The sequence below is a fragment of the Penaeus chinensis genome, chromosome 27 (assembly GCF_019202785.1).
Source record: "Penaeus chinensis breed Huanghai No. 1 chromosome 27, ASM1920278v2, whole genome shotgun sequence".
Lineage (NCBI taxonomy): Eukaryota > Metazoa > Arthropoda > Malacostraca > Decapoda > Penaeidae > Penaeus > Penaeus chinensis.
This window is the reverse complement of record NC_061845.1, coordinates 16,016,907-16,041,906: the sequence shown is the minus strand read 5'-3', so window position 1 is coordinate 16,041,906 and position 25,000 is coordinate 16,016,907. Positions and strand designations below refer to the sequence as shown.

Here is a 25,000-nt window from a genome sequence, read left to right as displayed (position 1 = left end):
TCCCTCTCCAATCCCCTCCTTCCCTCCCTCTCCACTCTCCACTCTCCCCCCTCCTTCCCTCCCTCTCCACTCTCCACTCTCCCCCCTCCCCCCTCCTTCCCTCCCTCTCCACTCTCCCCCTCCATTCCTCTATCCCTTCTTCACTCTTCACCCCCACTCCTTCCCTCCAGCCCGTCCAATAAAACACCAAACGGAGAAGCGATAGAGTGTGAGGAGATGGGCGGGATAGAGGTAGTTGGGTGAATAGATAGAGATTGATTGATAAGCCGAGACGGATTGACTGAGTAGCTTCAATATTCAAGGTAGATAGGTCTGTGGATAAATAGATTCTTGAATGGATGAACAGAGTAACGTACTATCAGTGAGGCCTAGATAGACGAGTAGAGGGATGGATGCAGCGATGCAGCAGCGGCGGAAGGAAGCGAGTCAGGTGTCCGTTCATACCGACAGTTCCGAGGTAGCAGTGACCGAATGAGTGTTGACTTGGGTTCGGGATGGGCGTGACGGGGGCTAGGCGGGAGGGAGGGGTGCTAGAGGGGAGTGAATGAGTGCAAGAAGGTGGATGGGTTGAACAGAAGGGTAGGTTAAGGTACGCAAAACCAGCCCCATGCGACGCGTGTGGCTTCCCGGGTGGTTTTGTTGGCGTGTGTGTGTCTGCCGCTCTCGTCTCCCGGTCCACGTCGGATTACAGATGCAGCAATATTTTTATTTATATGTATATTATGTTGCCCTGTCTCCCTTTCTCTCTCCCTCTCTTGTCTCTTTTAATCCCTTCTCGTCTTGTCTCATGCCCCCCTCCTCCGCCTGTTGAACTGTTGCGGGTTGCGTCTTTACCGCATTTCACGGGCGGGATGTCGTGTTAACTAGCGTAAGACACCTTTGATGGCCTTGGGGTTTATGATAGAGAGAGAGAGAGAGAGAGAGAGAGAGAGAGAGAGAGAGAGAGAGAGAGAGAGAGAGAGAGAGAGAGAGAGAGAGAGAGAGAAAGCGATAAAGAAGACGAAAGTTAGTGAGAATTGTCTCCTTGAGTTTACGAGATTATTATGTTTCAAGACCTTCCCCCCATTTCACACGCAAACACACGCGCGCGCAAATACATGCGTGCATGCATGCATTCATGCATACATGCATACATTCATACATTCATACATTCATACATTCATACATTCAAACATACATTCATACATCCATCCATCCATCCATCCATCCATCCATCCATCCATCCATCCATCCATCCATCCATCCATCCATCCATCCATCCATCCATCCACACACACACACACACACACACACACACACACACACACACACACACACACATCCTCACTAATACCACTACATTCATTCACCATCACACTCGCCCCCACACACACAAGCCTCCACCCGTCACGGCTGACCGCACCCCGATCTTGGCCTTATCGGAAGTCTATCTAATTACACTAATTGCCTCCCGCATAATGGATTTCCTATAACCAATCAGGCATCGTCTCTGTGCCTCTCTCCTCTCCTCTCCTCTCTCACCTCTCTCCTCTCCTCTCACCTCTCTCCTCTCCTCTCACCTCTCCTCTCCTCTCCTCTCTCATCTCTCTCCTCTCATCTCCTCTCTCTCATCTCCTCTCTCCTCTCTCCTCTCTCCTTTCTCCTCTCTCCTCTCTCCTCTCCCCTCTCTCCTCTCTCCTCTCTCTTCTCTCTTCTCTCTCCTCTCTCTCCTCTCTCTCCTCCTCTTCTCCTCCTCTTCTCCTCCTCTTCTCCTCCTCTTCTCTTCTCTTCTCTTACTGACTCACGCTCTTACGCATCTTAAAGAATTCAATGTGAGCTACATATACAATTGGTATTTCTGTCTTTGTAGAGTGAATGTTGATATTCTTAGGCATTTTTTTCCACCTCCGTAGCTTTGGGGTTGAGCAAGTGTGTGAGTAAATGAGTCAGTGAGTCGATGAGTAATTGAGTCGGCGGAGAGTGAAAGCGGAGGCCAGAGCACTCGCGCCGCCGGCACTGCACCGCACTCAAACGCACGCTTGTTTTCCTTCCCCTTCTGTGTGTCATGCCGTGTCGAGTCGGGCGTCACTTCGCTCCTGTTTTTTTTTTTTTCCTTTTTTGCTTTCTTAATTTCCTCTTGGCGAGACGAAGAGTGTACTCGGAGAATCACGGTCGAGGGGGGGGGGGAGGTATGGAGGAAATGTATGGGGATGGAGGTGGAGGAGGGGAAGGAGAATGGCGGGAGATGGAGATGTAGAAGGAATGGGAAGTAGAGGAGGAGGGGGGGGGGGCATAAGTGAGAGGGAGATGGAGTGAAGAACCGTTAAGGAGTGCAAATAAAGCGTAATATCTCCCCTCGCGCGCTTGCACACTTGCGGAGAGGGGAGGGCGTTGACCCCCCTCGAGCGTCCCCATTCTCTCTCTCTCTCTCTCTCTCTCTCTCTCTCTCTCTCTCTCTCTCTCTCTCTCTCTCTCTCTCTCTCTCTCTCTCTCTCTCTCTCTCTTTCTCTTTCGATTTGTTTGTATTCACTCCTTAAGTTCCTAACCCCCCCCCTCCTCCTAGGGAAAGACACACTTAAAGAGGTGGGCCTTGCGTGACATGCAACAAGTGGACCTCATCACAATTGACCTTGCCCCCCCCCACCCCCTATAGGTCAAGCGCCCTTTGATCGGCCAACCTATAGTCTTGGTATGATGTGTGTCTGTATGTGAAGATGAGCATTGTGATGGAGATTTTTTTCTTTGTTCATGTCTTGCGAGTGTGGAATTATATATCTATATATATATTTTTATATATATATGAGAGAGAGAGATGGGGAGAGATTTATATATTTTGAGAGAGAGAGAGAGAGAGAGAGAGAGAGAGAGAGAGAGAGAGAGAGAGAGAGAGAGAGAGAGAGAGAGAGAGAGAGAGAGAGAGAGAGAGAGCGAGAGAATGACCTAGCTAGGGTGGTACATCTTAAATAGCCTTTACACCTGATTTGTTTTTCCCTTCCTCCACACCTCTTACCTTCAGCCCCCCCCCCCCCTGCATATTGCCATCCCTCCTCTTCCTTTTTGTGAGTGTGAAATGCCATTTTTTCCCACATCTTTACCCTCTCGTCTAACCCTTCTTTCGTGCCCGGGCTGTCCTCGCATGTGGTTCTTGTTCGTGTTCGTGTTCTTGTGACATGTTCTAAGATGTCTTCATGTGTTAGGGTTGCGAGATCACTCTCTCTCTCTCTCTCTCTCTCTCTCTCTCTCTCTCTCTCTCTCTCTCTCTCTCTCTATATATATATATATATATATATATATATATATATAGCCCCCTGACTCTTGGCCCTCTTCTGCCATTTCCTTTTCCGTCATGTTTTATTATATATATATAATATATATATAATATATATATAATATATATATTATATATATATTATATATATATATATTTCTTTTTACTTTTAATCCCCATAGAGATGGTTCTTTAATCTTATCTTGCCATCTAGAGCCTCATCCTCTTTCCTCGTTTTTCCCCTCTTGCTCCCTGTCGACCAGTACTCCACCTTAGCCTTTCCTTCTTCCAAATACCTCTCGCAGTGACGCCAGCGAGGGAAAGAGGGGGAGAGGGGAGGGGAGGGGCTGCGGTTTGGCGCATACGTGTGGTCTAGAGTAACTGGCGTTGAAGTTGAGGGGACAAGGACGGGGTGGAGGGTGGGAGGGGAGAGAGAGAGAGAGAGAGAGAGAGAGAGAGAGAGAGAGAGAGAGAGAGAGAGAGAGAGAGAGAGAGAGAGAGAGAGAGAGAGAGAGAGAGATCACACGGCTCCGCTCTGTTAAAGTTTGCAACTTACCGTGGTCGACGTCAACAACACGCGGGTGTTGGGGAGAGGTAGCAGGAGAGGGAGGGAAAGGAGGGGGTAAAGAGGAGACCTTTTGGCAAGTTTGTTGCTGCAGCATACGCTTCCCCCCCCCCCCCCCTCGTTCATCCCCATCCCTTGTCTTTCTTTTTCATCTCGCTTGCTTTCCCTCTTTTCCTCCCTTTTCTTGCTTTCCCTCTTTTCCTCCCTTTTCTTGCTTTGCCTCTTTTCCTCCCTTTTCTTTCTGCATTATCTTTTCGGTTTTCGAATGTTCTCTATCACTGCCGTTATATAATTATGAATTTAAAAAGCTACATTATCTTTCCCCCTTCAACCCCTCCCGCCCCCCTCCGTTATTTCTCCTTATTTCCATCTGAACTGTAAATACGCTTATTCCCGCCCCTACCCTTTACTTCCACAGCCTCCCTCCTTCCCTCCCTCCCTCCCTCCTGCCGCACCGCCAGCCTCCTCCCGTACCAAGAGCTTCAATCGTTTTCAAATACCAGTTGAGTAATTGGCGGAAAGTCGGGCGACCAATTGCGAAACTGGCGGTGTTGCCTCGGCGGCCAATCAGCGCCCAAACCACTCCGCCCGCCGCTCACCCGCCGCTCGCCCGCCCGCCCGCCCGCCCGCCGTTCGCCTCGCCTCGCCTTGGTGGTCGGGCTCGCCGTGGCTGGACGGGATCAATTGCCCCCCGAGAATTGGACTCCGGAGCGGCTCTCTCCCTCCGCTTGTGTGTGTGTCCGTGTGTGTGTGTGTCTCTGTCTGTCTGTCTGTCTGTTGTGTCAGTGCGTTTACTCTCGGTTTTGAGCTGTAGGTCTGTGTGTTGGGCATCTGATGTGAGTGTGAAATGGGGTTAAGCTGTTAGCTTGCTGCTTAGTGGAAAGTCCGGCGAGGGACGCTAAAGGTATCCGTTTAATCCTCCTCTTTCTTTTCTCCTTCCCTTTCCCTTCCCTCTTTCCCTCCCCCTTTTCTCCCATCCCACTTCCACTTCTTCACTCTCATCAGTTTTCCTCCTATCCTTCGCCTAAGTATTCCTCTCCCTTTACCATTCCCTCGTCCTCCTCCTCCTCCTCCTCCTCCCCCTCCCTTTCCCTTTCCCTTTCCCTTTCCCTTTCCCTTTTCCCTTTTCCCTTCTCCTTTTTTCCCTCTCCCTTCCCCCCTCATTTCTGATTCCCGATTCCCGAAACACAAACAAAACCCGTCTTGATTGGATGGTTCCGGGCCTAAACAAGTCGCGTTCCCATGTCAGTCATCGGGGAACAGACAAGCGATTTGTGATTAGTTTGTCGTGACGCGTTCGCTCGATTGGTATTATTTATTTGTTTGTTTGTTTGCTTAATGAGAGTTCCCACCTTGTTTATTTTGGGGTGCAGTATTTATTCGTTGGTTAGGATATTGCCTTTGCGTCTTATTTGTTTATTTTTATGTATGTGCATAGTATCTGTATGTTTGTCTATTGGTTCTTTTCCCTGGCTCATACGCATGGATATTTTTGCATCGCTTCGGCCAAGGAGTGCCAAGAAAAGACACAGACAGACAGACAGAAAGAAAGAAGCGGATGATGCTGGAGCAAAGAGAAAATGCATGTCAAAGAGAACCCTCAACCTTGTCTTGCCTGTATGACCTATTTACGGAGTGACATCACTAGTGCCACTGCCACTGTGGAGAAGTCGCTGAAGGACACATCGCTCCACTTTTTCTTGCCTGTTTTTCCCATTCTCAACTACTGTTTTGTTTCCTCGTGTTCTTCGTTAATTATTTTTTTCGCCGGGGATTCTCTCGTTTTCGTGTCCAACTTAATTTCTAATTTTTGTCTCCACTTTCAATACATTTTCCATCTCGTCTTCCTCCTTACCTTGTCCCCTGTCGCCCTCCTCCTGCTAATCCCCCGCAGCTTCCCTTCCATCTCCCTCAACCTCCCTCAGCCTCTCTTCCTTCTTCCCGCCTCCGCCTCCTTCACCACCTCGTCCTCGTACTTTACCTCCTCAGCGACCTCCGTTAGCCCCCCCCCCCCCCTCCCCACTTTACTTGCTCCACCTCCTTTATCACTTCTTCCTCTACCGCCTTCTCGTGCTCTCCCCCCTCGGCTCCTCGTTACCCCCGGCTGAGCTCGGGGCAATCGGATGTGACAGGTATCCTCTTGTGAGAGCTGCCGCGCCCCTGTCACCAGCCATTTTCTCTCTTGTCGTCGTCGTCGTCTTAGTTTGCCCCTGTTGGGATCTCGCCCCCTTCGCTTCTTAGTTTTTTCTCGTTCTTACTCAGAGTACACAATTTTCTCCTTCCTCCTCTCGTTACAGGCTTTCCTCCCCTTCTTATCCGACAATCTCTTTCCATCTTCCTTCGCTCTGTTTCTCTTCCAACCCTTTTTTCTCTTCCTCCCCCCCCTCTTCATCTCCTTTATCCTCTCCCCGTCCCTCTTCCCTCTTCCCTACCCCCCTTCCACCTTTCAACCCGAAGGAGCCAATTAACTTGATCCTTCTTTGCCTGCACAAAGTTTTCTACACTTCTCTTTTTATGTATACACGTGTGTAAGTGAAGTTACTCGTGCTTGGTGAAGGGATGAGGGGGGGAGGGGGAGGTGAATAAGCCAAAATGATACAAACTTTAATGCTTCAAGGGGGAGAAGGGGGTGGGGGAGATACCGGGAGGAGGAGGAGGAGGAGAGGGTACGACGGAGAAGCTGAATGATTCACGAGAGAAGAGAAGAGACGAGGAGCGAGCTAAGGGTTACGGGGAACTTTCAGACTGTTTTTACTCGTATGCGTCTGTTTCTTCCTAAGAAATACGTTCCACGCGTATGCATGTACACTGCCTCCTTATGTCCACTCTGATAATAGATCAGTTCTTTTGAGATTAACACATTCTAAATGAACATTTATTGGGGAGCACAGAAGTGGGATTAAACTTTCCTGAGTGTTGTGGTTCATTCTTGTTATCATACGTTTTACTGTTTTGAAGCACAGGCAGTGTTCTGAGAAATAGGAAGGGGAGAAGGAAGGAGGAGGAGGAGGAGGTGGGGGAGGAGGAGGAGGAGGAGGGGGGGGCGGTGGATTCCTTAATCGTCCTGTTTTGCTCGCAGGCACCGGAAAAACAGACGAGAAGAGAAAGATTGGGCGTGGAAATAGGAAGGGGCGAGATGGGGAAGAGAGAAAGAGGGAAGGAGAGAGATAAATGGGAAAAAGGAAAAAAATATGTTACTGGTGTTAGAATGCTTTGAAGGGGGAAGTAAATTTCAAAATGTATGCGGCCATGTTTGTTTTGCGGTGTACTCCGTTCCTTTCACCCCCCACCCCCCCTGTCCACCCATTGCGTTGGGTTCCGCTTTGTAGAGTCTTTATTTGTGCCGCCGGATGTCGGTTTGGGTGAGTCACGGGAAGGGGAAAGTGTGAGTTTGAAAATTCTCCTTACCCCTTATTTCTTCACTCATTCTCACACACTCCCTCACACCCGCTCCTACTCCCTTTTCCTCCTCCCACCGCCGCAGCGTGTGTGTATGGAGCCTGCCAACCACGTGTCCGGGAATTGGGTAGGGGAGGCAGAGGGGCTGAAGTACCACATGTCGGGGTTTATGGCGATACATAAAATCCGTTGGCAAGTGTCCATAAACGTCGCTGGGTAGACGGCCCACGCTGCACGCTCACTACCCTTGCCGCCTAGCGCCGTTGCCGTTGCCGCTGCCACGCCAGCAACATCCGCGCCGTCGCCGTTGCCGCTGCCGCTGTCTCTGCCGGTGCCGTTTGGAAGCGGCGGCGCAGGCGGGCGCGGTGCTTAGATATGTTTCCGACTGAATTAGCTCTACATATCGTCTTTATTTTCTAATGTACATGCGTATCGTTCAGAGAAATAGGGAAGTAAGAAAGAAAGAAAAAAAGTTCTCATGCGCGCGATGCAAAGCTTGCATGCTGATAGGCATACTCCGCATGTAAACGTGCACCTGTTCTGCTCACCAGTCAGGGCTTCATGACAAGAAAAGGCGATCAGCTGATTCCTAGGAGTGTTTAAACCTCGAGTTACATAACCGGTCCCGGGGAGGAGGGAGGGAGGGAGGGAGGTGGTAGAGGTAGTAGGCAAGGCAGGGCAGGGGGAAGGGAGGGGAGGGGAGGGGAAGGGAGGGGAGGGGAAGGGAGGGGAGGGGAGGGGAGGTTGTGTTGATCCTGGGCTGATATGTAGGTCCGTATGTCACGCCTTTCCTCGCCGGGTTTGGTTGTTTGCTCTTCGTCTGACTGTGGCTTCAGTTATTTTTTTTTCTTTTCACTTATTTTAATTTTATGGATTTACTGTTAATTGTATTCGGCGTGTTTATGGTTTGTTTCGTAATATATATATTTTTTTTTGATGTATTCATTGATCAGTAGGAAAGTTGATAAGCAGGCATTATCTTCTGATGTTGACAATTCTCTCTCTCTCTCTCTCTCTCTCTCTCTCTCTCTCTCTCTCTCTCTCTCTCTCTCTCTCTCTCTCTCTCTCTCTCTCTCTCTCTCTCTCTCTCCGCCCCTCCCTCCCTCCCTCCCTCCCTCCCTCTCTCTCTCTCTCTCTCTCTCTCTCTCTCTCTCTCTCTCTCTCTCTCTCTCTCTCTCTCTCTCTCTCTCTCTCTCTCTCTCTCTCTCTCTCTCTCTCCTTCTCCCTCCCTCTCTCTCCTCCCTCCCCCCTCCCATTTCCTCCTCTCCTCTCCTCCCTCTCTACCAACTCCCCTTCCCTCTCCCCCTCCCTCCCTCCACTCTCTACTTTCTCTCCTCTCTCATATTTATTCATTCATATGTGCCCATGTATTCATTCATGTGTGTGCGTACATATGCGTGTGATTTTTTTATATTTATCTGTATTAATGCGACTTGTATTCAAATCTCCCTCTCTCTGCTTAAAAAAGTAATGTGTATATATATATGTATGTTTGTATATATATAATATATATGTATGTATATATATATATTTGTATATAAATGTATGTATGTATGTGTATGTGTGTATATATATATATATAAATATATATAGATTTTCTTTTGAGCCGAAGTAGGCCTGAATGTCACCTTTTCGTCTTCATTAGAGCAGCCTTTGAACCGGTTTTTCTGTGGGCTTGTGATTTCTGCCTTTGCTTTCTTCTGCTGCTCGGATTTATGAGCTGTATTTACATTTTTGTTTTGTTTTGTGTTCCTCTTTTATCTGCGCTTGTGTATAAAACATACACATTGTTCACCCCTCTTTTTAGTTACCTTTATGTGCATGCATTATGCGCGGTAGTGCGCGGATCTCAGCCAAATTAAGAGAGAAGCCGAGTTTACAAGCGGGGCGGTAAGATAAGGTGAATGGGAATTGCTCTCAGCATTATTTCCTTTGTCAGTAGTCAATATCAGAGTCTTCAGATTCGTCATCTTTATTTTCATCCTCGCTTCCAGCCTCTTCATCTCCCCGCCATATTTTTTTTTTATACTCTATCTCCCGTCTTCTGTTCCTTTCTTTTTTTTTGTTCTGGTCTGTTGTCTAGAAGAAAAGCCTTTTTCCATTCCATCCTTCATGAATGAGAGAGGAGTAAGTGGCAGAGAGGAAAGAGTAGAAAATACACTGGGGAAAAAAAACAAGCGGATTATTGAGAGGGAGAGATGGAGGAGGAGGGGAAGAATCTGGGAGCGAGAGTAAGAAGGAAGAGACGAGATACGAGGCAGGTGGAGAAAGAGAGGGGAAGAAGACAGGGATGGCGAAGGGAAGAGAGACGAGAGGAAAGAGCAATAATCCCTGAGCTGGGATGTTTACCCGAGAGGCCTCTGACACTGACGATCACTTAGCATTACTGCGAGACCGTGTTGTGCAGACCCGCCACTCATTGCATGCCTGGCGTCTCTCTCTCTCTCTCTCTCTCTCTCTCTCTCTCTCTCTCTCTCTCTCTCTCTCTCTCTCTCTCTCTCTCTCTCTCTCTCTCTCTCTCTCCCTTTCTCCCTTTCTCTGTCTTTCTCTTTCTCTTTCTCTCATCCTTTTTCCATTTTCCCTGTCTCGCGGAGGCGGAGGAGGAGTTGGGTGAATGGCAGCCGGCGCGGTCGTGAGGGAGGGAGGGTGCGTCTCCGTGCGGGCGTGTGTGTGGGCGTACAGTCAAAGCGGTGGGGGAGGATAAGGGAGGAGAACGGGCTTGAAGGACCACAGGCGAGGCGGGGAAGGGCGTTCGAAGTGGGCTCGTGTGGATGAGATTTAGTGTGAGGCTAAGGGCGGGAGGGGACGGGCTGGCGGGCGTGAAGGGCTTTGCGGGCGAATGGCAGGGCGGCAAGGGTGGCAAGGGCGGCCGAGGGATAGGGAACGGGAGCCGGTTAGGGTGAGGGAGCCGTGGGGGGGGGGGGGGAAGGCGACGAGGGGGGGGGAGAGGAGTTGGCGGTGGTGGTGACGGCGCTCGCTGACTCCAGGATGACCTCAGTGTTGACGAGGAGCGGTTGTCGCGAGGGCGTGCTGACGTCACGCTGCTCCACTTCCCCCCTTCCCTCTCCTCTCTCCTCTCTCTCTCTCTCTCTCTCTCTCTCTCTCTCTCTCTCTCTCTCTCTCTCTCTCTCTCTCTCTCTCTCTCTCTCTCTCTCTCTCTCTCTCTCTGTATCTATCTATCCCCTGTTTATCTTATGTCTTCTCTTTCTTTTATTTCTACTCTAATCGCCTTTCGTCGATCTCCCTCTCCTCCCCACCCCTGCCCCCACCATAGCCAGTCCCCTTTCCTCGTTCTCTGCCGCACAGAGTTCGTACATGATGTAGCGGTGGGGGTAGGGAGGTTATAGGTGTATGTTACGCTAGTGGCTGCAGTGCCCCCCCCCCCCCCTCTCTCTCTCTTTCTCTCTCCCTCCCTCCCTCCCTCCCTCCCTCCCTCCCTCCCTCCCTCCCTCCCTCCCTCCCTCCTTCCCTCCCTCCTTCCCTCCTCCTTCCCTCCCTCCTTCCCTCCCTCCTTCCTCTTCCTCCTTATCTATCCCACTTCCCCGGCTTTTCCTTTTCCTTTCCATTTTCATTTTCATTTGCCCCAAGTCCAGCTGCACCAGGCTCAATGTGTCAGGCCCCAGGGGAAGGGAAGAAGAGGAGGGTGGAGTGGGGGGGGGGGCGGGGGGAGGTCAGTGTGGTGGTGTAGTAGCAGTGTGTTTTGAGTGTTTTGTTCTTGTTTTTTTCCCTCACCACTGCAGGGGTATGAGGGTAAGGTGGGAGGGAGGAGGGGAGCGGCCTTGCCTCTTTTGTTATTGTTGCAAACGTCTTGAAGATCTGTTGTTTATTGGGGCCGCTTTGCTTGGAGGGCGAGCGCTATTTTTCTTTCTTCTCCGCCCACCATTCCCTCCCTCCCCTCCTCCCTCCCTCCCTTCCTCCCTCCCTCCCTCCCTCCCTCCCTCCCTCCCTCCCTCCCTCCCTCCCTCCCCCCCCCTTCCCTCCTTCCCCTTACGTTTTTTCTTCCCTTCGGCGTGGGAATGTTATTTGGGTACGTCTGAAGAAAGCTTTTTTTTCTTTCTTTCTCCCCGAGGGAGATAGTCTTTTGGTGTGCTCCTGTGTGTGTGTGCGAGAGAGAGAGAGAGAGAGAGAGAGAGAGAGAGAGAGAGAGAGAGAGAGAGAGAGAGAGAGAGAGAGAGAGAGAGAGAGAGAGAAAGAGAAAGAGAAAGAGAAAAAAGAGAGAAAGAGAAGAGAGAAAGAGAAGAGAGCAAGAAAGAAAGAAAAAGCAGGAGAAAGGAGAGAGGGGGATAAGGGAGTAAGAGAATAGAGGAGTAGGAGAGATGCAGAGAGCACGGATAATTGAATAAGACACGGCGAGACGTGAGGGCGGGCGGCAGGGGAAGGCAACAGAGTGGCAGAGACCAGAGAGGGGGAGAAGGGGAAGGGGAATGGGGGCAAGGGAGGGGTTGGTCACGCTAGCGATCCATGTTGCACTGCAGGCGATGCGGGCGTGAGCGGTGTATGTGTGTTTGTGTGGATGTTACTGTGTATGTGAAAGTATTTATATATTTTCGTAGACGTGCGTGGGTGTTCGTGTGTTTGCCTTTGCGTATACGTTTCAGGCATAGATAGATGAAGTGATAGCATGCATGCACCCCACCAAATCTCTGATACTCCTGGCACCGTGTGCGTGTGTGTGCGTGTGTGTGCGTGCGTGTGTGTGCGTGTGTGTGCGTGTGTGTGTGTGTGTGTGTGTGTGTGTGTGCGTGTGTGTGCGTGTGTGTGTGTGTGCGTGTGTGTGCGTGTGTGTGTGTGTGTATTTATATGATGCCGCATTGTGCTTGTTGACAGGTAATCCAGTTTTTATACCCCGTGTGCAATATTGAGAGGAGGTCGTGCAGTATTATGGTTGGAGTGGCGGCAGGGGAGGGGGAGGAAGGGAACTGGGGGACTGCGGGATGTTTTTGTCATGAGCGAAGTTGGGAGGAGGAGCAGGAGGAAGGGGAGGGGGGAGGTTTTATAATGTATACGATGCGACGGCCGCCACGTGGTCCGGCGTGCTTGGTCTCGGCGCTCTACCTGTGTTCCTTCTTTTCTTTACGTTGGGCGATTATTTGGGCTCGTCAGCATCTTGTTCGTTTCTGTTGATTTCCCTATCCCGTTTCTTTTATTTTCCTTTCCTTTGTTTTCGCCCTTGCTTCTCAGTTCCTCTCCTACTATTCGACCTTCCCTCTCACTTGCCCCATACTCCGGTGACCGGGATGGGGCGGGGGTAGGGTTAAGGAGGAGGAGAGGGAGGGAGGGAGGAGAGGGGAGGGGAGGGGAGCGGCGAGGGATCAGAGGGACATCAGCAGAGGCAGGGAAGCTGTGACAGGCGTTTCCTCTCCTTCCCCTCTCCCCTCTCGCTTTGCCCCCTTCCCGCCCATCTGCCCCGTGCTTCTTAGGTCTCCGTGGGGGTGGGCTGAGGGAGAGGGAGGAGGACGAAGGAAGGAAATACTAGTTTGAGCGGAAAATGGGGCGGATAGGGAATGATACGAGAACGAGGACGGTAGACAAGGGTCAACAGACTAGGAAGAGAAGGGGGGGGGGGGGCAAGGGAAGAGTGTAGTGGAGAGCAGGAGGAAGGGGAGGGAGGAAGGAAGGAGGAAGGAGGAAAGGGGTTTATGTACCTGGATGCGACACCTGGCCTCCGCGGATCCGCCCCTCATCCATCACCAGCGCCGCTTGCCTTCATTATTGTCCTTCTCTTTTCTTTTCCTTCACTCTTTTCTCCTGCTTTCTGTTACCCTTGCTCGAACGGTTTGAATTTTGGTTCAGTGCCCAGTGTTTCTCTCCCTCTCCCTCATCCTATCCCTATCTCTATCTCTATCCCTATCCCTATCCCTATCTCTATCTTTATTATTGCATCTGTTTCTTTATCTCGTTACATTTTTCGCTTCCCTTATCATTTTTTTTGTACTTGGGTCTCCCCTTCTTCCCCTCCCTATCTTTTAAGCCGTCCTAAGTGCATGGTTCTCTCCTTTCTCAGACCCTTGCCGCTATCTCCCCACTTGATCTCCCCCTCTTCTCCTCCTCTCCCCAGGCGCCTCATCTCCCTCCTCCCTCCGCCTTTCTCCCTTTTCCCTTCCCTCCTCCCTCCGCCTTTCTCCCTTTTCCCTCCCCTCCTCCCTCCGCTTCCCCCCCTTTCATTCCCCCACCCACCCATCATCCCTCCTTTTCCTACCCCTCCTCCCTTTTCCATTCCCATGCAGAGCCACCCACCGGCTACCCCTTTCGAATGCCGGCGCTACCCACTTGGAGTAACGCTTTGGACGCCTCGAAACCCTTCCGCGTGACTCAGACTTGTCTTGTCTGGTCCTTGCATCCCTCCCCCGTCTTCTTTCTTTGTTGTTGTTGTTGTTGTTGTTGTTGTTGTTGTTGTTGTTCTTCTTCTTCTTCTTCTTCTTCTTCTTCTTCTTCTTCTTCTTCTTCTTCTTCTTCTTCTTCTTCTTCTTCTTCTTCTTCTTCTTCTTCTTCTTCTTCTTCTTCTTCTTCTTCTTCTTCTTCTTCTTCTTCTTCTTCTTCTTCTTCTTCTTCTTCTTCTTCTTCTTCTTCTTCTTCTTCTTCTCCTCCTTCTTTTCTTCTTCTTCTTCTTCTTCTTCCTCCTTCTTCTTCTTCCTCTTCTTCTTCTTCTTCCTCCTTCTTCTTCTTCCTCCTTCTTCCTCCTTCTTCCTCCTTCTTCTTCTTCCTCCTTCTTCTTTCTTCTTCTTTCTTCTTCTTCCTCCTTCTTCCTCCTTCTTCTTCTTCCTCCTTCTTCCTCTTCTTCTTCTTCTTCTTCTTCTTCTTCTTCCTCCTTCTTCTTCTTCTTCCTCCTTCTTCTTCTTCTTCTTCTTCTTCCTCCTTCTTCTCCTCCTCCTCCTCCTCCTCCTCCTCCTCCTCCTCCTCCTCCTCCTCCTCCTCCTCCTCCTCCTCCTCCTCCTCCTCCTCCTCCTCGACTCTTCTTAAGTTTGTTAATTTACCCTTATCACCATATAGTGTTAGTACAGCGTCGCCTTTAACACAATCACCCCCTCTCTCATTCTATATTCTATCTAAAATTCAATATTTTAATCTTACTTCACACTGTTTTATATATATTTTAAGACTAGTTCTGCATTCCATGAACTAGACTTATTTATGATCTCGAGAGTGTCTTGCTTATTTATTTATATAACCCTGTGGAGATCTCCGTCATCTTCTTCATTATTATTAACACTCGTCAGTCATCATCGTCACTCATCTGCCTCATCGTCACCTCGCCCTTTGTCTCATTATCGCTCCTCCTCCGCTAATCTAAAGGAGTCGCTGATATCTTGACCGCCGACATTTTTTTTTTTTCGTTCGATGTTTCTTTCTATATCTATTTATTTATTTACGTTGTTATGGCTTAGATTAATTGGCCAACTGGTTAGCAGACCTGGCTATATAGACGCCTGACACTGCTGGAAGAGAAGCTTGTGCGTGCGTGCGTGCGTGCGTGCGTGCGTGCGTGTGTGCCCGTGTGTGCCCGTGTGTGTTTGTGTGTGCGCGCGTTTATGTGTACGTGTTCGTGTACGTGGAGAGAAAATGGAAAGATCTATTTTCCCGGAGGAACGTTGCCGGTTGCGTTGGTGGAAGCCGGAAGTGTGTAATGAAACGTTGCCGCGTGGACTGATCAGCTGATTGTGTGGTGGTGTGTAAGGGGTAGGGGAGGGGATGATAACGGGCCAGGGCCGGGGGAAGGGAGGGAAGGGGTTGAGTGGAGTGAGGAAATGACATGCACACACGCACCCAATTAGTTTCGGACAGGCCCTTTCCCCTCCCGCCCGCCCCCTTTTCTCCCCCCCCCCCCCCATTTCTCTCTCTCTCTCTCTCTCTCTCTCTCTCTCTCTCTCTCTCTCTCTCTCTCTCTCTCTCTCTCTCTCTCTCTCTCTCTCTCTCTCTCTCTCTCACATTTTTTTCATTTATTGTGACATTCCTCAGTTAGGATTGTATATTAACAAAGTCAGTAGCATAGATTATGTTCTCCATATTCCTCTTTGCATTGTTGACATTGCATGTACTCAAATAGGTTTGCACTTACACGTTGACACACCAGTAAAACACACACACACACACACACACACACACACACACACACACACACACACACACACACACACACACACACACACACACACACACACACAAACACTTATGTGCATGAGTATGGGTAATGTTAGCGTGTGAGTGTGGGTTGGGTTTTGGAAGCTGTGTGGTGTGAGTGCCTTGTGCCAGAGTGCCAGCCAGGCCTTAACTCTCCGCACTGCCCACCTCGACAGGCGCTTGGCGGCCCCCACCCCCTCGAGTGCCGTCGAGCTCGTCGTCGTGCTCTGGGAGCGACGCCCCCCCGCCCTCCCACCCCCCCTCGCCGCCCCTGGGGAGGAGGAGGAGGAGAGGGAGGAGGAGGAGGAGGAGGAGAAAGAAAAGGCGGCGGCGGAAGAAGCGGTGGTGGTGGAGGAGGAGGAGGAGGGGGAGGAGGAGGTGGTGGTGGTGGTGTAGGAGGAGAAGGAGGAGGAGGAGGGAGGCAAGCGAGAGGGAGGAGGAGAGAGAGAGAGAGGAAGGGAGGAGGAGGTGGCCATGGCACTAGAGGACCTCCCCGTGGTGGTGTCCCTAGGATCTGCACAGGTCGCAAGGGCTTCTGCCGACGCCTAGAGGCCGGACGCCGCCGCGCCCCGCCCCTGCCCCTGCTTCTGCCTCTGCCCCTGCCTCCGCCTCGCCTGGCCCGGCCTCGTCCCGCCCAGGGCCTCAGCACCGATCTCGTGGGCGGCCTCTCGTAGTGACATGGTAACTATACTTGCCGGTCATATCATTGTGCCTGCTTGTGTATTGCCTCACCACCCTGCCGCCCTGGTGCTAGCTCACCCTTGCTGCCTCCCTACATGTGTAAACACTTCCACATGCACACGCGCACACGCTCCCGCGGTTTCCTTTAGGGCCTTGTCCGTATACATACTCGTGTCTTCAAATGTTCACCTGCATGCTTGCGCGCTCTCTCTCTCTCTCTCTCTCTCTCTCTCTCTCTCTCTCTCTCTCTCTCTCTCTCTCTCTCTCTCTCTCTCTCTCTCTCTCTCTCTCTCTCTCTCTCTCTCCACACTCACTCACTCACTCACTCACTCACTCACTCACTCACTCACTCACTCACTCACTCACTCACTCACTCACTCACTCACTCACTCACTCACTCACTCTGTTGAAGCCAACATAACAGTCAAGAGTATTAGTGGAGAAAGCTGATCGCTGACGGGACTGCGTGCGTGCTTCCGTGCGGGCGCTGTTATCGTGTTGTCCTGTGTCTTGCCAGGGGTGGGCTTGCTTGCTGTCCTAACCCCATCCCTTCTCACCCGCCCACCCCTCCTTTCCTCTCTCATCCTTTCCGTCTCTTATCTTCTTTCCTCCTCTCCCCTGGATTGCCCCTTCCCCTTCGCTTATATCCCCCCCCCCCCCCACTCCTGTCTCCTCCTGCTTCGGCCTCTCGTGCTGCTGTCGCTTTAGGTGTAGACTGGCTGGCTGGTTCTGGGTCCTTTCACCGGTCTATGTTTATTTACTCGTTAATTTGGTATTTATGTTTATGTATTTATTCATTTATTTTTCTTGTGAATTGCTTCGATTATTTTGCGTGAAATCAGATTTTCCCCATTATTATGTTTTTTTTTTGTTTTTTTTAAATATTTTAGTTGTTATTTTTTTGCATCCATGTTCATGGTTTCCCTCTCGACCATGTATTTTAACTATAATATCCACAAGAGATATTTGGTTGATTGTTGTTATTGTTATTATTATTATTATTATTATTATTATTGTTATTGTTATTGTTATTGTTATTGTTATTGTTATTGTTATTGTTATTATTATTATTATTATTATTATTATTATTATTATTATTATTATTATTATTATTATTATTATTATTATTATTATTATTATTATTATTATTATTATTATTATTATTATTGTCATCATCATCGTATTATTATTATTATTATTGTCATCATCGTCATTATTATTATTATTATTACCATAATTGTTACTGTTATTACTACCACAACCATTATTATTTGATGCCTTATGATCTTTTTCGAGATCCATGCTTATGTGCGATTTACTCATGTGTTTTCTCTCTCCCCTACCTAGGTATACCACGTGTCGTAGTGCAACTGCCCCTCGCTGTGTTGTGAGTGCACCAAAGCTTTGACTTTAGCTACAATTCTTCTAGCACCTTGGGACTTGTGTTCAACCTTGGTTTTTCTTAGTTTTCTTCTTCTCATCCTCATCCTAGTTCTTTTGTTTTATAACCGTTTTTAATATATGCATGTATTCATTTTGGCTGCTCTTGCTTGTTGTCCTAGTGTGTGATATGGATATATGTTTTTTTAAGTGTATCTGAGTGGATGTCTCATTTTTATGTAACTTCATAGAATTGCTTCCGGCCAGCCAGGGTGTGATATTTTGTTTGTTTCAGGATCAGTCTCGATATTCACTCAGACTTTTCTCCTCTTCCTGGCTCGACCTAACTTCTTTCCTGTGTTCGTTCCCTTATTCCCTGCATGCACTGTTCCCGTCCTTTCCCAAGCCACCCCCTTCTCCCTCTGTACCACGAAGGGGGAATGATAAGAACGACAAGTGAAGGGATATATCACCTTATCTCTAAAGCGCGATAAAACCGGTGAGAAAGAGAGAGGTGGAGGGAAGGATGGAGGGGGAAGGGGAAGGGTTAGGCGGCGCGGACTCTTATCTCTATTCTGTGGTTCGTGGGGGCCCCCTTCCTTACCCCACCCTTCCCCCGTGCGCTAACATGGTGACTAAGTCACGTGACCAGGTCAGGTAGGGAGAAGGGAGGGGTAGGAGCAGGAGAGGAGGGGGAGAAGCAGCAAAGTACGGGCTTAAGGGGCTGGCAAGGGTGGCAAGGCGAGGGGAAGGGAGGAGAGGAGGAGGCAAGGGTGTCTACATGTTTGTGACTCGATGACGTTGGAAGCCGCGTGGATTTGTTTATCGTGGCATCAGGAGAAAAACGGGGTAGTGGGGTGAGAGGGGACGGGAGATAGGGGGCAGACCCGGGGGGTGGTAGTGGAGGAGGGGAGTGGCGAAAGTGAGGGGGTGTTGATAATCCTGTCGGCTGCCTGATTGAGAGGAAAGGGACGAGGGGAAGGGTGGCACTGTGCCGTCATTATTTGTAGTTATTTTCGTATTTTTATGGTAAAAGACGTCTAGATAAATTATTGACAGTAATTGAAAATGTGTTAGTCACCTTATACCAGTTGTTTATGTAAACGTGCATCTGTAAGGGTATAATGATCGGATGGTAGTGCCAGGTGCCAGGTTTGAGTATTTAGTTTGGTTTGGCTGGGGCTTGTAGAAGGCTTGCCCAAAGGGTGCAGAGGCGATGTTATATTGTGTGCGTGTGTGCGAGCGCGCGTAGGTGCCAGCGAGAGGGCGAGGATGCCAGATCATGGGTCTCAATTACTGTCACGTCCATTACGATGCGAGGCTCGTGGATGCGTGGGGGGGGGGGGGGGGGGGCAGGCTGGGAATTTCTCTTCAAACTATATTTTTGACATGAGGGAGTAGTCATTCATAGCGTTCCTTTTTAAGGGGTGAGGGCGATGGATAAAGTCTTCTCTACTATACATATATGTATGTATATATGTATGTATGTATATATGTATGTATGTATATATGTGTATGTATATGTATATATATACATATACTCATATACACATATACATATATACATATATATACATATATATACATATATATACATATATATAAACATGTATATATATATATATATATATATATATATATTGTATATGTGTGCATATATGTGTATATGTGTGCATATATGTGTATATATGTGTATATGTGTGCATATATGTGTATATGTGTGCATATATGTGTATATGTGTGCATATATGTGTATATGTGTGCATATATGTGTATATGTGTGCATATATTTGTATATGTGTGCATATATGTGTATATGTGTGTATATATGTGTATATGTGTGTATATATGTGTATATGTGTGTATATATGTGTATATGTATATATGTATATATGTATATATGTATTCACGCACGCACACGCTCTCTCTCTCTCTCTCTCTCTCTCTCTCTCTCTCTCTCTCTCTCTCCTCTCTCTCTCTCTCTCTCTCTCTCTCTCTCTCTCTCTCTCTCTAGCGTGGCAATCCCACCTGCTACACCCCCCCCCCCCCCCTTGTGTAATTTGCAAGGGATACACACTTCCTCTCTTTTTGCTCTTGCTCTCGCCCTCCCTCCCTTTCTCTCTCTTTCTTTCTTTCTCTCCCTCTCTTTCCGGGATGTTGATCAGCCATTGTCCTGCAGCGTTTGACACACACACACACACACACACACACACACACACACACACACACACACACACACACACACACACACACACACACACACACACACACACGAGGAGAGGGGAAATACTTGAACCTATGTATAAGCTCGCTTGCTTGCGTGTATGTAGGTATATAAGCAGGATACGGTGCATACGTGACTTACCGTACCGCGACGGCCCGTTTCAGACTGTGGGGGTCATAGGGAACACGAAACTTTAGGATGCGGGAAGGAAGAAAAAGAGAGAGAGAGAGAGAGAGAGAGAGAGAGAGAGAGAGAGAGAGAGAGAGAGAGAGAGAGAGAGAGAGAGAGAGAGAGAGAGAGAGAAGGGGGGGGAGGGGGGAGAGAGAATAGAGCCTAAGGGGGAGGAACGTATCTCGGAAATCTTGCAAGCAGTGAGCGAGCGAGCTGTCGGAGAGGGCTGAGGTGGGAGGGGTAGGTGCGAGGGAGGGGAAGGGGAGGGGATGTCCAAGGCAAGGCAGGGCAAGACAAGACGGGCGAGCGGGCGGGCGGGCGGGCGGGCGGGCGAGCGAGCTGGCAGGCTGGCAGGCGGGCAGGCAGTTGGGCAGGCAGGCTGGCGGGCGGGCGAATGGACGGGCGTAAAGGATGGCTGGCAAGCTGGCTGACGGCGTCGGGCGTCCTACGGTCGTCGGGCGTCGGTCGGGTCGGAGAGGTCAAAAGGTCACTCGGGCACACTCAGGTATGCGGCGGCGTGAATGAGTCGCCAGCGCGGCATGCAGGGACGGGTGCTGGAGCTGGAGGAGGCCCGCTCGCGCAGCTTGGAATACAAAATACACGGCGACAAGCACGCTTCTGCTCGCCCGCGGAAGGAAGGCAGGCGAAGGGCAGGAGAGGGGAGCGGATAGGGTGGTGCTTGGCGAATGAGTCAATGAAAAAATAAGACACAGGTTTATGGATCAAGTATTATTGGAGGAGAAGGAGAGGTGTCAGAGCCTGATGACTGAGGGGAGAAAAAGAGTACGAGAATGGGATGAGGATTACTTCTCCTAAAGGACAGAGGAGAAGTAATGTGAGTATAGCAGAGAGAAAGGTATAAGGGAGGCTCAGGTAAGACTATCCATTCAAGATATCATGAGAGAAATAAAAATGCGCCCATTATTTCGGGAAAACACGGAAAGACGCGCGGACACACGCCCACGCGCCTCCCGAGCCGAGCGGACGCTTGAGAGTGCCAAGTTTCCTGGTGCAGAACGCGGAAATCGCTCCCCTTTGATGTGGGAATATGAAGTCGAGGGAGCAATTACGTAATGGTGAGCTGGAGGGTGGGAGGGAGGACGGACGGACGGGGGGGGGTATACATATAGAGGGTTTGTGTGTCTGCTTTCTTGTTGGCTGCTCTCCCGACGTCTACGGAAAATGACGCGTATGCAGATATGTACTTCCGTATATATATATATATATATATATATATATATATATATATATATATATATATATATAGAGAGAGAGAGAGAGAGAGAGAGAGAGATTCTTCTCCCCTGCTCCTCCTCCTCCTCCTCGCAATCCGGTCCGGCGAGCCTTTCCCTCTGATCCTGCTACCATCTGGCCTGCCATCTCCCCCCCCACCCCCTTTTTCCTCTCCTCTTTTCTCGCGAAGCTCTCTTATTTCTTCACATACTATCTAGGCGTGTACGTTTACCGTCCAACCCTACTATCCTTTTTTCAAAAGTATACAAGGTATTTCATAAACATCCACCCATCTATCTGTGCTTTATATGCGGTGTATGCGTGTGCGAGTGTGTTTGTTTGTTTTTGAATATTTATCACACGCACACGCACACAATATATATATATTTATACATTTATATATTTATATACTTATATATAATTATATATATATTAATATTTATATATATGTATTAATATTTATGTATATATTTATATTTATGTATATATTTATATTTATATTTATATATATTTATATGTATATTTATATTTATATTTATATATAGATAGATATAAATATATTTGTTTATATATTCATATATGTTTATATATATTTATATTTATATATATATTTATATTTATATTTATATTTATATTTATATATATATGTTTGTATATATATACATATATATGTATTTTTATAATTATAGTACATATATATATGCATATATATATATATATATATATATATATATATATATATATATATATATATATATATATATTTATAATTACACACGCACACACCCGCGCGCGCACACACACGCACACGCACGCTCACGCACGCACGCACACATACAAACGCACACATACACACGCACACATACACACGCACACATACACACGCACACATACACACGCACACATACACACGCACACATACACACGCCCACATACACACGCACACATACACACGCACACATACACACGCACACATACACACGCACACATACACACGCACACATACACACGCACACATACACACGCACACATACACACGCACACATACACACGCACACATACACACGCACACATACACACGCACACATACACACGCACACGCACACGCACACTCACGTACACATACACATACACACATACACGCACACACACAGATACAAGTCGTATTTAAAAAAAAACAAAAAAACATGCATTCAAAGGCAAACGTATATACTATAGCGTATCCTCGTCCCCCTGAAGAGGAGAAATCTCTCCCGGCGAGGCGGCGGCGCTTCGGGCGTCACTAAGTTTTGTCTCTGTGCAGCCATTCCCGGGTCGAGAGGAGGGGGGGGGGGGGGGGGGGGGAGGCGCGGGTCTGGGGGAGTAGCAGTGCGGGTTCTGACGTTGCTGCCGCCGCCGCTGAGGCTTTCTTTTTTCTGCTCGGAGTGTTTGGGCCCAACTTCTTCTACAGTTGGAAATATAATTGTTGATGTCGTATGGGTCTGTATACTTCCACACTGTGTTCGAATGTGCTTTCGTCCGTGCTGAGCGGGTCCCGGCCCTTTGCGGGAGGGACGACGCACGAACGAACACACACGCACGCAATCCCAACCGCCATCTTCTCTGCCGCCGCTACACCCGCCATCACCTCTCTCGCCCTGCCGCTGCCCGTCGTTCGCGCTCCCTCCCTCCCACTCTTTCATTTTCTCTTTGTCCGTCTACCGTCTCCCGCTCTTCCATTAGCTCTCCCCTTTCCCTCTTTCTTGATTCCTATGATTCTTGTTTTGTTCGACGTCTGTCTACCTCACTTGCGGTCCCTCTTCCTCGTTGGCACGCCATTGGTCGCGTTTCCCACTCGGCTTTCTCTTGTCTCTGTATCTACCGGTCTCCAGTTTCCTCCTTCCCTTCCCTTCCCCTTCTCTTCCCTTCTCTTCCCTTCCCTTCCCTTTCCTTCCCCTTCCCCTTCCCCTTCCCTTCCCTTCCCTTCCACTTCCACTTCCACTTCCACTTCCCCTTCCCCTTCCCCTTCCCCTTCCCCTTCCCCTTCCCCTTCCCCTTCCCTTTCCCCTTCCCTTTCCCTTTCCCTTTCCCTTTCCCTTTCCCTTTCCCTTTCCCTTTCCCTTTCCCTTTCCCTTTCCCTTCCCCTTCCCTTCCCTTCCCTTCCCTTCCCTTCCCCTCTCTTCCCTTCCCCTCTCTTCCCTTCCCTTCCCTTCCCTTCCCTTCCCTTCCCTTCCCCTTCTCTTCCCCTTCCCCTTTCCCTTCCCCTTTCCCTTCCCTTCCCTTCCCTTCCCCTTCCCCTTCCCTTCCCCTTCCCTTCCCCTTCTCTTCCCCTTCTCTTCCCCTTCCCTTCCCCTTCCCCTTCCCCTTCTCTTCCCTTCCCTTCCCTTCCCTTCCCTTCCCTTCCCTTCCCATCCCTTCCCTTCCCTTCCCTTCCCTTCCCTTCCCTTCCCTTCCCTTCCCTTCCCTTCCCTTCCCTTCCCTTCCCTTCCCTTCCCTTCCCTTCCCTTCCCTTCCCTTCCCCCCCGGAGCCGGGCGAAAGGTGCGGTTGGGTGTTGTCGTCTCGAGATTTCTTTGTTTTTTTCATGGTAGTCCCGGTGTCGTGGGCGCCGGCGCGCGAGAGGGCGTTTGTCTGTCGGTCTTGGTGTTGGCTGGGCCGTCTTGCATGTTGCGGGATTAGCCTCGTAATTTGAATGCGTTTTATACACACGCATATACATATACATATGCATGATTTTATATGTATATGTGTATATGTATATGTATAAATTATGTATATGTATATGTATAAATTATGTATATGTATATGTATATTTGTGTGTATATGTATATTTGTGTGTATGTATATATATGTGTATGTGTGTATATGTTTATATATACGTATATATGCATGTGAAGACTTGTGTACATATGTATGTAAAAGCGAATATATGTGTATATGTTTAAATCTTAATATATATATTTATATATATATGTATGTATGTATATATAAACATGACATGTATATGTATAAATATGAATATAGATATATGTATATACATACATATATTTGTATGTATATATTATAAATATATATTATATATATAAAATGTTATGCATGCGTAAATATTTTTATTAACTTTTTTGTTGTCGTTATTGTATTTTGATTATTTTTTTAAATCAATTTTTGGCACTATTGCAGCCCGCGGCGTTAGCGTGTTGTGTGCACTTGGGATGTGACGGAGCACGTGTGACCTATTATTATTTGAAGGGCTTCCCCGTGTGTAAATACTGTGGTGGGAGCTTGTCTGTCGGTCCGCCAGGCCGTCCGGCTCGTCTGTGTTGGCTGCGTCTGCATTTGCTCTTGATTTTTTTGTTTTGTTTTTGTTTCGGATATTGATTATCGAATGTTACTGTTGTTGGTAGTACTTGTTTGTTTATGAATCACCCCACGTGGATTGAGAGGCAGATGACCCACATAAAGAATTTTGATGAGAACCAGAATGGTGAATCCAGTAATCCTAAGGTATGGTGACTTAACAATGGCTAGGGCGAGCTCGGAGCTACCTGCAGAGGAATTGAAAAGCTAAAGACGAGGAGGACAGTACGGATGAGGAAGTGGAATGATGCGGTGGAGGGATGCGGAAAGGAGGGGGGAAGGGGATGGCGTCGGGGGCTGGGAAAGCGGGCGCGCGGGTGACGTCGGGCGGCGGGTGCTTGACGAGTGGAAGGCGGCTGCGACGGAGGAGGAGGAGGAGGAGGAGGAGGAGGAGGCTGCGGCGGTGTGCTTGCCTCACACACTTCGACTTGACTGTTGTGACTCTACGCTTTAAAGTGGACTGGACTAAGGCGAAAGGGGAACCCCCCGCGGACATCTCTGCTTTAACCCACACACACACTTTGTGCCGCTGCCTCTCTCTGCCCCTACCCTCTCGCTCCCCTCCGGCCGTCTCCCCTCGGCTCCTCTGCCCCACTTGCCCGCCCACCCGCCCTTACCTCGCCGTTCGTACTTCTTGACCCTCGCCGG

At 49.0% G+C, this 25,000-nt stretch overlaps 1 protein-coding gene across 14 annotated transcripts in view; it reads left to right on the top strand.

Moving 5' to 3' along the window:
* LOC125039494 (trithorax group protein osa-like) overlaps nt 1-25,000 on the top strand; it is a 109,375-nt gene that overhangs the window by 15,829 nt on the left and 68,546 nt on the right. For 11 of the 14 annotated variants that reach the window (XM_047633509.1, XM_047633507.1, XM_047633502.1 and 8 more), the window contains exon 2: nt 17,358-17,397. The exons of 1 other annotated variant lie outside the window; for it this stretch is intronic. Coding sequence is in view for 11 of the 13 variants with exons in the window: in XM_047633507.1 (XP_047489463.1) it covers nt 17,358-17,397 (40 nt within the window). In the remaining 2 variants the exon portion in view is untranslated. Of the gene's footprint in view, nt 1-15,710; nt 16,011-17,357; nt 17,398-25,000 lie in introns of those variants that run through there. 2 more of the 14 variants (XM_047633510.1, XM_047633506.1) reach the window with 2 other exon arrangements.